This window comes from Hippichthys cyanospilos, chromosome 15 (genome assembly GCF_059441005.1).
Source record: "Hippichthys cyanospilos isolate Australia breed blue-spotted pipefish chromosome 15, RoL_Hcya_1.0, whole genome shotgun sequence".
NCBI lineage: Eukaryota > Metazoa > Chordata > Actinopteri > Syngnathiformes > Syngnathidae > Hippichthys > Hippichthys cyanospilos.
In genome coordinates, this window is record NC_142383.1 from 12,338,887 (window position 1) to 12,351,430 (window position 12,544).

Genomic DNA, 12,544 nt, shown 5'->3' on the forward strand with positions numbered 1-12,544 from the left:
AATACAACTAGTACACGTATCAAGACGAAGTAAAAAGATGATACAAATACAAAAATCGTAAACACACTTTTTGATACTTTTAATTCAATTACAATTTACCTCTTTTAGCGTCAGTTTACGTCTTTTGACAATCGGTTTACGGATGATGTGCCACATCCAATATGGCGAACACTGACGTGTCAACGGAAATCATGCCCTTGCTTGACGTTACTGTTGTCCAACTCCCGTGTTGTCAATAAAGCTTTGAGAAGAACGCGTGGTGTTTGATACTTGTAGAAGGGGAAGACGACTCGTGCGCGTGGTGGACACAAATAGCCTCGAAAAGTCGACATTTTCCACTTTATTTTTTACATTTTAAGCCTTATATTACACATCACGAAGAAAATGGCCGAAAGCGATTGGGACACCGTGACTGTTTTGAGGAAGAAGGGGCCGACCGGTGCTCAGGCCAAGTCCAAGCAGGTATCACGTCATTTCTACTCGATTTTTTCTGAACGCGTGTGATTTAGAGCACAGTCATATCGAAACAAGAAAATAGAAAACAACAAGAATCAATAAACTCGTCATACGTCATAGCCATTTCGTCAGTTGACTAGCTAGCAATGCTATGCAATGCTTCGTGGGTTGTGACGATCATAACAAAATAATCGTGTATTGATTAGATTGGAAATGATTCAAAGTTGAATATGCAATGTTTATGAAGTGTGTTTGTCAAAGTTACACCGCTAAAGTGGGCCAGTCCAACTCGTTCCGCCGCTTTTGAAGCTTTGCGACATTTGCTGACAAACGACGTCCAGCTACCACACAAGCCAACACGAACTCACTAGCATGGCATTAAATCGTCATCTTAATGTTTCGCTCCTCGATTATCTTCGCTATTTTACACTGTTAAATATATACTTTGACTTGGTTATTTTATGAACAAATGACAGGAAGAGGGTTTAGTATCGTGAAAATAGTGTATAAAATTATCCACTTCGTAGATTGTTTTTGTATTGGCAAAAACTCAGCGAGGAGTATTTCCGCGTTTGATCGCTAGGTGGCGGCACTTGATGTTGAACATAATGGTGTAAATTCAAGAGAGTCACCACAAGGATTGGAATTTGGCACAGCCCAGTTTATTAAAAAAATATTGTTACCCGCTGTTATTCCAGTTTTAAATCATACAGAAAGTGACAGCGGTCGGTTTATAACACTTTATTTTGCTCTCTTAACCTGGCTATAATTAGAGCTGATTCGATTTGGTTAGACTATCACTATTTTTTTTAAAGAAATTCGTTCATATACTTTTACAATATATTTTTTCAGTAACTTTTATTTCCATTCTCAAATTTGTATCCCTTTTTTAATTGTATTTAGAACTATTAATTGTGTGAACAAAATATTGTTTGTAATGCGTTGTCAACATTTAGTTACATTCTTATTACTATTTTTAACTATTTGTTGTCATTATTTCAAATTTTCCAAATCTCATTTGTATTGATTACTATTTTATTCATTTATACATAACAATATTATTACTAAACCTTAAAAAAACATTAGTTGTCATTCTTTACAATTTCTTTATTTTTATCTTTATTTTTAATATTTATCATTTTTTAACCTTTCATTACTACTGATATTCCTATTTATATTAATAAATGAAAAAAAACTTTTCAATATTCAAGCTTCCTGAAAATGTCTTTTTTATTACAATTTTATATATATAATTTTCCAATTTTTTTAAGTGATATTTTCACAATTTCATATTTGCAGTCTTAATTACCGTTAAGCAATCTATTTATTGTTTTTTCATGGTTCATTGTGATTTTTATGACCAAGTGAAAAATAATACATAATAATAATCATCACAATGATAATAATACAATTTATGGATTACTCATGTTTGTTTTCAGTATTTAACCGTTTTGTTAAGTTGAATTAAAAAAAAAAAAAACGATTTCTATTAAAAACATTCAGTATGTGATTGTATGTATCTGTGTCCTACTTGGATAATGATTAGCTGAGAAGGTGTGTCTTGAGTCCAAAGGACATGCTTTGACTGACTGGGTATGACATCATCATGACCAAATAGGATGCAATAAATGTCTATACTGAGCACGTATTTGAAAACATTCCCTCTCTGCAGGCGATCACCTCGGCTCAGAGACGCGGCGAGGACGTGGAGACCACCAAGAAATGTAAGTAACCTCGCCGCCGGTAACGCAGTGCGCAGTAGCGGCGTCGCCGCGGTAGCGGTCAGCGATCGCTCCGCTCCGACTCCCAAGGGGCCGCCGGGCAGAACAAGCAGCACCTGGTCAGCAAGAACACGGCCAAGCTGGACCGCGAGACGGAGGAGCTCCACCACGACAGGGTCTCCCTGGAGGTGGGCAAGGTCATCCAGAAGGGCCGCCAGGAGAAAGGCCTCACTCAGAAGGATCTCGCCACTGTGAGGACCCCGACCGGACCGAACCGGACCGCCCGCTTCGCTTGCTCGCGGTGACCTCTTTCTCCGTCCTTGCGTCCAGAAAATCAACGAGAAGCCGCAAGTGATCGCCGACTACGAGAGCGGGAGAGCCATCCCCAGCAACCAGGTCATGGGAAAGATCGAGAGGGCCATCGGTAATAATGACTTATCCACCGACACCATTTCAGGGTTTATTTCCGCTTTCAAACTGGATACTAGCATTAGCTACCACTTGTCAGAAAAGTTTTAGGACTGCCTTCACAAAAGATTCTTTGTCAACTCCAAACCCTGGCAAAATAGTAGCATTCACACGCGCGTTATTCTACCTGTATTATTATGTATTTTTAGTCTGCCATGTTTACGATTATTCAACTTCTTATACTTCTCTTGACAGCTTCAAATCATCCCAACTTCAACATGGTACAAAAGTTCACGCTTCCCATGCTATTAATGTTCTATTACCTATCAAAAAATAAAAAAACATTCATCCTGAATAGAGATTTCAAACAAATGTTCCCATTCGAAATGTGCACACTTTTCACCAATATCAAATCAAACTTTTGACCGATTCTCACATTTCCAATTTTTTTTTGTGAATGAATGCTTTCATTTATTTTATTTATTTATTTTTTTTGGAGGGGGGGTCGTTGCAAAGTGTGACGTGATGGTTCCATTTGCGATGTTTGTGCAACAGGCTTGAAGCTGCGAGGGAAGGACATTGGTCTGCCGCTGGAGTCCAAATCCAAGACGAAATGAAAACAAAGCCTCGAAGATCAGCCCACTCCCCCTCCCCCGTCTCCCTACCCCTCCCCGGGCTGACCAGTCCAGCGTTTCCTCCTTAGGAACCGACCGGACACTCCGCGTCGCAGGCTGCGCACAGATACCACAAAACAAGACAAGATGTCTCACGCACGATCGCCAGAGCTTATGCTTTTGGGTTCTTTTGCTTCCGGCTGCCCTGGCGTTATCAAGATCATGTGGTTGATGATGATAATGCTCTCTTGAGGTCAAATAGTCGCCGCATGCTAACGGCCAATCGTTCTTGACCATGGCATTTTTTTTATTTTTTTTTGCTCACTTTGCGACAGTTGCCAGTGGATGTCATTAACGGTGCAAAGCCTTTCTGCTTTGTTTTCATTGCAAATAAACTGACAATTCACACTTCAAGGTGTCCTCTTTATGCCCCCTCTTTAAGCTTGGAAAGGATCCTAATCATTTGAATCAGGGATGTTTGAGCGGAAATGTTTGAAAACATGCAGAATACCAGCACTGAAATACCGAAGTTTACGTCTGTGTTTTAAATGTTTATTAAACTAACATTTCTTTTAAGTTTAACCGTATACTATATAACGTGTTTTATTTGTTGATTACAAATTATTACAATAGGGTGATCCCTCTAACAAATTTCAACAACTTTAGCGGCTTCCCGACATCGTAGATTTAAAAAATGTTAATTGAAAAAAACGTAAACAGCATCACCCATTTTATCGTTTCCTATTAGCTTAGTTTGCGGTCGTCTGATTGGCCCGGTAACATCAACCGTGCAAGTTGATTGGCCGGTGCCGTTGTACTCATTTAAGGCCGCCTCCACGCATGCCTTACGCACGTCTCACTTAATTGAACACGTGCGCATACCGAACACTCGTTTTAAAATTTGTTTGTGACGCCTCGAAAGTCTTCTAAACATCTTGCGTCTTCTCATTCATCTCGCTTACAGAATTATGAGAAAGTTAAACGACTCCACCAAGTCGAGGAAGACACTAAATGGATATTGACGTGAAAATATAAAGTATTGCAAATGCCTGACCAATTTGCAGAATTTTCTGCATGAAATGAAGCAACGGACGAACTCAAGTTAGAAAAATGGTGGCCTAAAATCATGCACGACTGCTTCACCTGACCCAAGTCCGCCATTAACAAAGCCGTGGGATGCCGGATGACGTTATGGGCACAATGGAGGTTCACCCGGGCTCAAGAGATCGACGAAAATATGGTTAAAGCCATGGAGCTCCGCAACCGTGTCGACTGAGTCACGGAATGACTTAAAATGCATTTCAGCCCAAAAGAAGAAGAGGCGGAAACAAGTTCCCATCACGATGTTACACGTCTGCCCCGTCGGTACCTCTAGCAAAAATCCAAGTCAGAAGTAAGTGCCTTTTTTAAAACTTTCATGCACGTACAAATATATATCATATGATTGACAGTTTGCGGATCAATCCTCCTTCCTACCCACACACACTTACAGTATATGGGGCAAAAAAAAAAAAAAAAAATCTTAATTCTTTTTTTCCAAATGCCTTGGTCATATTTTTAATGCCTGAGTTATCAAGCGTTATTTTTTAAAAGTAAACAAACAAACAAACACAAACAAACAAACAAAAACATATGGCCATTTAAAGCACTCCTCAAATACATTTTGCTTTTGTCGTGTGGTGTAATTGCAAAATCACAGCAGCAGGTGGTGCAGTGGCACTCATTGTCAAAGATTACGGGATTTGTAAATGTCAATTTATTATACCTTTTAAAATGCTTTACATACTAGCGTTCCCGTCTTAATTTTCTAGATCAATTTACATTCTTATTTATGTATTTGATTATTTTCAGCATCAAACGCTTCAGTCACAAATGTTTCTCATTTAAATAAGGATTGACATTTTTTTAGGCATTTTGATAGTGTTATTTTTTTCAGTTTCAGACTAGCCTGTATAAACCCTGTGAATGTAATGTTCATATTTGTTAAAACTTGATTTAAATAGCTTTTTTTTAATAGTAATATTGAAAAGGATACAATTGTTTGAATACTTGTTACATTTTTACAGATAATCATGGTATGTGTAGTCCCCTCAGCAAGCGTGTGTGTAGTTAGGGGGAGTGTGAAGGTTCTTTTCTAGGGAGGCTTACAAAAAAATGGAAGCACAAATTTAATGTGCCTGATTGACACGCGAGTTTTTTAAAGCTTTACATGACAGTTTAAAAATGCTTTACTTCAGTCAAAATGACATGACAATTAAATAATAGATGAATACATGGTTGTATTTTTAAAATAAAGTGCAATACTTAGTAAAGGGTCGCTTGGTGTGTTGGCTCCGCTGTCGGCCTCACATAGGTCAAAGTGATCCAACTGCGGTTTCAAAGTAGCAAGACTAAACTTTCAGGTTATGAATTGCTTCCTCAGCTGTCACTGTAGAAGATGACATTTAATTTCCTTCACTTGTCTTTTCCTCAAATGTTTGTTTGCCGTGTTTATCTCGGCCTCATTTTTCACTCTCATGAGCCCATCACTGCAACTGCTTTGTTTTTCGTCTCAAGTTGTAGAATATTACGCCTCCAAAAAATGTGCGGTATCACTTGAAAGGTCAACACGTACATCATTAACTTTGTTTAACCCTTGTGCTGTATTTTCTCAAATCTATTGATCTGTGTATAAAAGGTGCTTCACATTAAAAGGAAAGCATTGGAAGACACTAGGAAGCTGAAATTCCACCCAGATAGTGACAGCGTGTAAAAGTTCGACATGGCTCGACCATCTAGTTATCACACTACCAGGAGTGTGCCATCTCTTGGTTGTAATACCGTGAGAATGATGTAGAAGAAAATGTCCCAAAAATTGTCAAAATACTGCAATAAGGGTTAAAAAATGTCAGATTTTTTTTCCCTCGCGTAAACTTGCGTATGATCCTCTGCCAGTTAGTCTACTACCAGAGCGCCTTCTGTGGGACTGTGTGTGTTGATTGACAAGATGTGTTCTGCATGCAACATGAATATGATAGTGATGCCCCCCCCCGCCTTTTCCCCCAAAATTGGCACAATCCTGAATGCGCCTTCAAGAAGACAAATTAGTCTCAGTAAACCAGTCACTCATGTACATTTTATTCATTTTTTTCCTATAAAAATATTTTACATTACAAAATACAACTTAAAATAGACACTTGATTTCTTTTTGCTAAAAGTGCACAATCCCCCAAGTCATATATAATAGAGACAAAGAACTTTACAGGCGCAGTGCTGTCACCCCAACAATGGGGACTTAAAAAAAAAAAAAAAACGTGGAAATGATCACCGCCTGGAAAAAAAACAAGCGGTGGAGCAGTTGCGGGGCTTTTAGCAAGCAAATGTTTGCGACGGTGCTTTTCAAGGCAGATGTTATCCTGGCAAACGCTTGGACTTGTGAGGATTGACTTTTGCGCATACAAATGGGGATTTAAAAAAAAACCGAGACAATCATAAACAACCCTGCAGTAAAGCATCTGTTTGTCATTGGTTAAAAACAGCTCGCCATGTCCCGTGGTGCCTTGCTCCTGTTTAGCCTCGCAGCTTCATCAGAGCCTTCAGTGAAGTAACAAGAAAGTCCACAGTGACTTCATTCAGTCATCATGTCATTATTTGGTTGAACATTGGATTGCTGTTACATTTGAAGAAAGGAAAGTGGGCTGTAATTTTTTTTTCAAGTTGAACGTGTTGAGGATTTACTGTTTACAAAGCAGTAAGACTCATCATAATGTCATCATCCTGTTTAAGTGAAATTGGGAGTTCACAATTTTCCAAAATAGTCACTTTCTGTCTCTGATTGGTTGCTTTTCCTCAGGCAAGGTGGTTTCTTGTATGACACACAAGTCTTAAGTAGTCTTAATAATAGTAAAATAATAATAATAATAATACATTTGATTTTAAGGTGAGTTTCTTGGCACTCAAGGTCACATGGTAGAGTTGGGGAAATAGACGTTTTTGAGAGGGGGATGGGAGGTTGTGTATCAAAGGTATTTGTGGTGTCGGTAACATGGTATCAGTGACTTTTCAGGTGTCTACTACTGGTACTGTATCTGTCTGGGGGAAAAAGTGGTAATATCCACTCCTATGAAGTCTGTTTTAGCAAATATGATATTGTGATTTTTTTTTTTTTCTCAATTGTCAAGCTAATGGTCAAATGTTTGATTTTTAAGTTTTGTGATCAAGGTGCTAATCACAAATTTGTCATTTACATACAGTTTTAAAATTTAAATAATAAATGAGCTCATTTTAATTTTTACATATGAAGATAAACAAATCACAAAATGTATATGCAAATGGGTATGCAGGAGTCGCCCTCTTTTTTATTATTATTAGCTATATTTTCAGCATCAAACGGTTCTGTTGGTCAAAAATGCTTGTAGTTTTAATACGGATTGACATTTATTCTTTCAGGCTCTTTGATGCACTGTAAGCAATTTTTTTCAGATTTGATATGAGCTGTAACCTGTGTAAAAAGTGAAGTTTGTTGAAAGTTGATTTATATTGCATTTTTTCTTTTGTCTTGCCATAATTAAAAGAATACAAGTTTTACATTTTTTATAGATAATGATCTTATTCATAGTGACCACTGCAAGTGAAGGGGGGGATTCGTTCTCTTTGCTAAGGGGGGGCTTCGCAAAAATTGAGAAGCACAGGAATACAGGTACAGTAGATGCTTCTGAAAGGTAGCACATACCAGCGTTGCGCTTTACTCATCAAAACTGAACAGCTACTACTCAATGCTTTATGACTTCATACTTGAAATTAAAATGCTACATTCCCGAAAAGGACTTCAAAACGAAGTACTTGTTGAAACATCCAAGAATGCCCTCATCGTTCTTTGCTCCTGTACGCAAAAGTTGAAGATTTTGTAAATGTGAAGCAAAAGTGAATGTTGCACTTCATCCGAATGCCCCAAACAACAACAACCCGCTTAAAGGATTGCGCAATAAATAACAACAAAACGGAAATGTTTTTTTTTCATGTGGTTTTTGGCATCATAGCGGTAAAGGGCGGAGGGTCAGCCAGAGCGACGGCAGCAGCCAGAGGGGCGACGGGGAGGGCCGAGCCCCCAAAGGCGAGGCGCCGTCCGAGGTGCAGGAGCACACCTCGTAGCCGTTCTCGGCGTGGTCGGGCCCAGGGCGCGCCTTGACCCGGCTCTCCGTGCTCTTGGCCTCGGCGCCCGGCGAGTCCGACTGCATGTCGGCGCACAGCAGCCAGTCCTTGGCGATGAGGCGCGGGTAGTCCGCCTCCGCCTCCATGTCGCTGTTTGGCACGCGCCAGTACTCCTTCCCCTTGAAGAAGTAAGACGAACCTGCGCGGGGGCGGAGCCAAGTAGACGTGAATCCTAGGAATGGGATAAGCTCTCGTACGACAAGATTTGCGTTGTTGGGCTCTGATTACAATGGAATACACGGTAAAAGTAAAACATGCCGCCAAACGTGGTGAGAAAGCCAGCCAGCACTTCAAAATAAACCAAATAACCGATAATTACTGCTGCCATCATATAGCACAGCGTCAAGCATAAATCAAGTTGGGTTACATTTTGGAGGCAGGTAATTGCCAAAATGTTAACATCCTGAATCGGTTGCTGTTGCCACTGATCGCTTTTGAATACACCGGGTTGTGTCAAATGTGTCATCTGGAGGTCTGATTCCACTTCGACTCAATGGAAAATAATTATCGTCTAAAATCTCAGTTTGAATTAAAGTGAAGTTGTTGATTTATGGTCATTCATTAAGTGCAAATATGTTATTTGATCTTCTGTGTTCATAATTGTTTTTCATCAAACAAATAATGTATATATTTTATCCAAACAGCCCCATAGAAGAAATACATAATGCGCATATTACTTTCAAATCCACCTGACAGTCTCTCTCTCTCTCTCATATATATATATATATATATATATATATATATATATATATATATATATATATAAACACACACACATACAGGTACTCGTACTTTTCTTTCTCGACTATAAATGGCCTGTAGAGGGCGCTTTTCACTCAAAAGTGAACCTCCATATCCAGGGGAATAAAGCGAGGGAATTTGTTAACTTAAAACTTGATCTTGTTTCTTTTTCTTGCACAGCCGCATGGAAATAATACATAAATTTGCATGTCAGATATGCTGAATCATCTGTGCGCTCATTAAGCCTTCACAACAAAAACAGAACACATATCATCAAGGGCTTAATTTCATGAATCACTGATCCGGCGTTCAAACTGTTTACATTTTTCCCTCTCATTACTTGAGCCCACAGTGCGCCTTATGTTTCAGACGCAGCTGCGTTTGTATGCGACATGGGCTGTGTTGTATTGGGAGGAAGCAAGAAAAAAAAATGTATATATGTATATATTACATATTGAAGATTTTTTGAAAACCAGTTTTTCTTTTTTCACTAACATATTACACAATGTCCCATCTTCACTGGAATCGGGGTACTTGTTTCAAACGTCAAAGTTGGTGACCACATGTAAAATGTTGATGTGCAGGCGCTGCCAGCATACAAGATGTGTCGTGACACTCAGTTTGACTCAACATGAATCACTGGGCTGGCTGAAAGTCAACGTTTTAAGATTCACAAGGATTTTATGCCTTCTCTCCAAGCACATGTGAAGGTTTCATTTCAAATGTGTATTCCGTGTTGCGTCATCTGAAATGAACAAATTGTGTTCATAAAGACGTTTCATTTTCCTTTCAGTTATGTATCAACAAAGCCTCAAATCTCCATTTTCAAATCCGTGACATTTATTTGTGATCATGTGTTACATGATCTAGAAAAAAACGACATATTTACCAAATAAAGGTTGATGATGTGTGTTATTAAAATGACAGAATTACAGTACTTTTATGGTGGGGCGGAAACGAGACAAGTGCAGCTAGGATAATCCAACAATAAAATGATTTGAAGTTTCAAAGCTTTATTTTTTCGACACAGCAGAATATGAATTTGTCAAAAATCCCTAAAAGTCAGAATCACTGACACGCCACAACTTGCACATTTTTGTCGGACAAGTCAAAGCCGTGTTTTCCTTTTCATAATGGGTCAAAATCCGCTGTAAAAAATGATCCACGCAGCCTTGTTGTTGACAACAAGGAGTCAATAAAGCGAGGCTTGACGAAAGTGCTTTTGAAAGTGCAAATGCGCCAGAATGGATGCATATCGTATTGAATTAGAGGTATATATAATAATTTTAAGCCTTGCCAATGATTCGATATAGCATTTTGCATTCAATTTAATGTTATTCAAACACAGGTTTGTGGAGAAAATTGTTCTGGTTTTGAGTTATGTGGGCATAAGTCGACTCCTAGCCAATATGGGGGTTAAAAATGAGGAGGAAAACTAACTTCTACATGGAGAAATACAGTGCGTGTGTATAGAGTGTTTATATACACACACACACACACACGTATACTTGACTACTCACCATCGGACCACCTCATGGCATCATCCAGCTGCGGGGGTAGGCCCTTCCACAGCGTGCTGTCCTTGGGGTAGCCCAGATCCATGCGTCTCAGGTGGTCGTCGTAGCGCCAGTAGCGGTTGTCCTTGAAGAAGTAGGTCTTCTCGTTGTGGAGCCACACAAAGGCGGCGTCCACGCCCTCCAAAGGCAGGCCGAAGTCGCTGATTGGACGCGGGAAACCCTCCTCCATCACGTTGTCTTTAAATACCCAGTACTTCAAACCTGAACGTGCAAGCGCAGAGAATGGAGAGAGAAAAAATCCAATATTATTCCACTGAAGTAATATGTATCAAGTGAATATCAAACATACACGGTTAAAGCTTCGAAATACAACGAACCATTGTGTATTCCCTTTTTTTTTTTTTTTTTTTTTTTTAACGAAAATTTTTTTGGAACCTTTTTGTGGAATCTTATATCCGGGGCAAAACATCTATGTGTTGTTGAATTTTCTCAATTTATTTTCATGTCTGAAGCTCGTTGTTTGCTGAACCAAACATAGCGTAAGGGTTAGGGTCGGTCCATGTTTTGTTTCTTAATATACAACAAAAAAAAAGCACAAAAAATGAAACCTTTCACCTCGTGGTTCCATTGCATTTGGCTTTACCGATTTGTGGAAATTGACTATTTGCAGTTTGGCTCGGTCCTTTGTTTTTCCTTGAGTAGCAGGTGTTCATTCTATACCCATGTCATGGTATTGCAGGTATGGAATGATATTTGGCAGGGCTACAGATCCAACTGGCTCTCAGTCAATGCGCGATGGGCTTTTCTCAATTTTAGCACCGGGAGTGGTCCAATAAACATAAAATATCTGCTAAGCACACTTTTGTAAAGTAGCTTCTAAATAAGTGTTTCAGTTGTGCTGGCATCATTAATTAGCACCCCAGGAGACTTGGAAAACAACAAAAGACAGCTCACACACTTGAAAGGCATCTGGAGATTTGCATTTTCTACTTAGCAATTCAGACGTTTCCTTCCATTTTGAGTCCGACCTCAGATTTTTAGTTAGCGATATTGATTAATTTCACTCAGCTATAACATGATTATCCTTCTCATTACAAAAATGAGAATTGATTCTTGTATAGGAGTGTGGTGATGCGAAGTATTGATATTTTTATTGGCACAAAATGGAAATGCAAGCGCACCTTTAAAAAAGACGATTTTATGGTCGCCCGGTCTCTCGTAGACGGCGTCCACGCTGTCCAGGTTGGCGGGCAGGCCCCTCCAGAACCAGTGGATCTGAGCGGGACGTAGAGAAACCAGGTGCCTCTCTCGAGTGAGCCGCCAAAAGTATTTTCCTATGAGGGGAAAATGGGAAAAGAAATTAAAGTTGGAGATGTGCTCTGCTAGTTTCTCATCAGCACTCAGCTTGTGTTAAATCTCCATCAGTCCAAGTCATGAAACTTTAAAGTGGGTTGCTCACACAATGATTATCCGACCTACGGTAATTTAAACGTTTTTCTCTCCTCTGATCATAGTCAACAAAGGTCTGATTATCGAATGTCACAAAAATATTACAGAGCAGCTGCTAAGTTAAAATTTAAAGTTAGTATTTATATGTTTTTGAATGGCATGAGACCCCAAACTTTTCAACTGTTGCTCAGGATGACAGATAAATAATTCCTGAAAAGATTATTTCAATTTCGGCAATAAACTCAAATGCATGCAAATTCACAAACTTGCTTTTTGAAAATTTATTATTTTGGAGAGGGAGAGAGAGAGGGAGGGAGAGAGAGAGTGAAAGGGAGATTTTTTTTTGTAAGTCTATAATGCCTTACAGTGGACATTTGTGGAAGCGCAGCGCAGTTTGGTGATATGGTATCACTAGTGCTTGCAGAGTTGACCCGACAAGCCACCTCTG

The 12,544-nt window shown here is 39.3% G+C and overlaps 2 protein-coding genes and 1 long non-coding RNA gene across 3 annotated transcripts in view; 2 read left to right on the forward strand and 1 right to left on the reverse strand.

The window, feature by feature from the left end:
- Positions 1 to 224: 224 nt before the first annotated feature.
- Positions 225 to 3,613, forward strand: edf1 (endothelial differentiation-related factor 1). The gene is made up of 5 exons (XM_088434733.1): positions 225 to 462; positions 2,129 to 2,180; positions 2,268 to 2,428; positions 2,508 to 2,601; positions 3,141 to 3,613. Exons 1-5 carry the CDS (start codon positions 385 to 387, stop codon positions 3,200 to 3,202), a joined length of 447 nt encoding a protein of 148 aa, XP_088290859.1. The 5' UTR covers positions 225 to 384; the 3' UTR covers positions 3,203 to 3,613.
- Positions 3,614 to 4,393: 780 nt separating this feature from the next.
- Positions 4,394 to 12,544, forward strand: part of LOC148411726 (uncharacterized) — a 39,397-nt gene continuing 31,246 nt past the window's right edge. The window contains exon 1 of the long non-coding RNA XR_015867952.1: positions 4,394 to 4,592. This is a non-coding gene — a long non-coding RNA (uncharacterized LOC148411726). The remainder of the gene's footprint in view (positions 4,593 to 12,544) is intronic.
- The window catches only part of LOC148411727 (matrix metalloproteinase-17-like), a 56,824-nt gene continuing 50,566 nt past the window's right edge, over positions 6,287 to 12,544 (reverse strand). Inside the window, exons 8-10 of the mRNA XM_088435045.1 lie at positions 11,829 to 11,981; positions 10,651 to 10,908; positions 6,287 to 8,528 (exon numbers count right to left, since the gene is read on the reverse strand). Of these exons, the coding sequence (XP_088291171.1) occupies positions 8,212 to 8,528; positions 10,651 to 10,908; positions 11,829 to 11,981 (728 nt within the window). The 3' untranslated portion in view covers positions 6,287 to 8,211. The remainder of the gene's footprint in view (positions 8,529 to 10,650; positions 10,909 to 11,828; positions 11,982 to 12,544) is intronic.

Coding starts and splice junctions, on each gene's coding strand:
- edf1 (XM_088434733.1), top strand. CDS start 385: ATGGCCGAAAGCGATTGGGACACCGTGACTGTTTTGAGGAAGAAGGGG. Junction 463..2,128: donor CTCAGGCCAAGTCCAAGCAG/GTATCACGTCAT, acceptor CCCTCTCTGCAG/GCGATCACCTCGGCTCAGAG. Junction 2,602..3,140: donor AAAGATCGAGAGGGCCATCG/GTAATAATGACT, acceptor TTTGTGCAACAG/GCTTGAAGCTGCGAGGGAAG.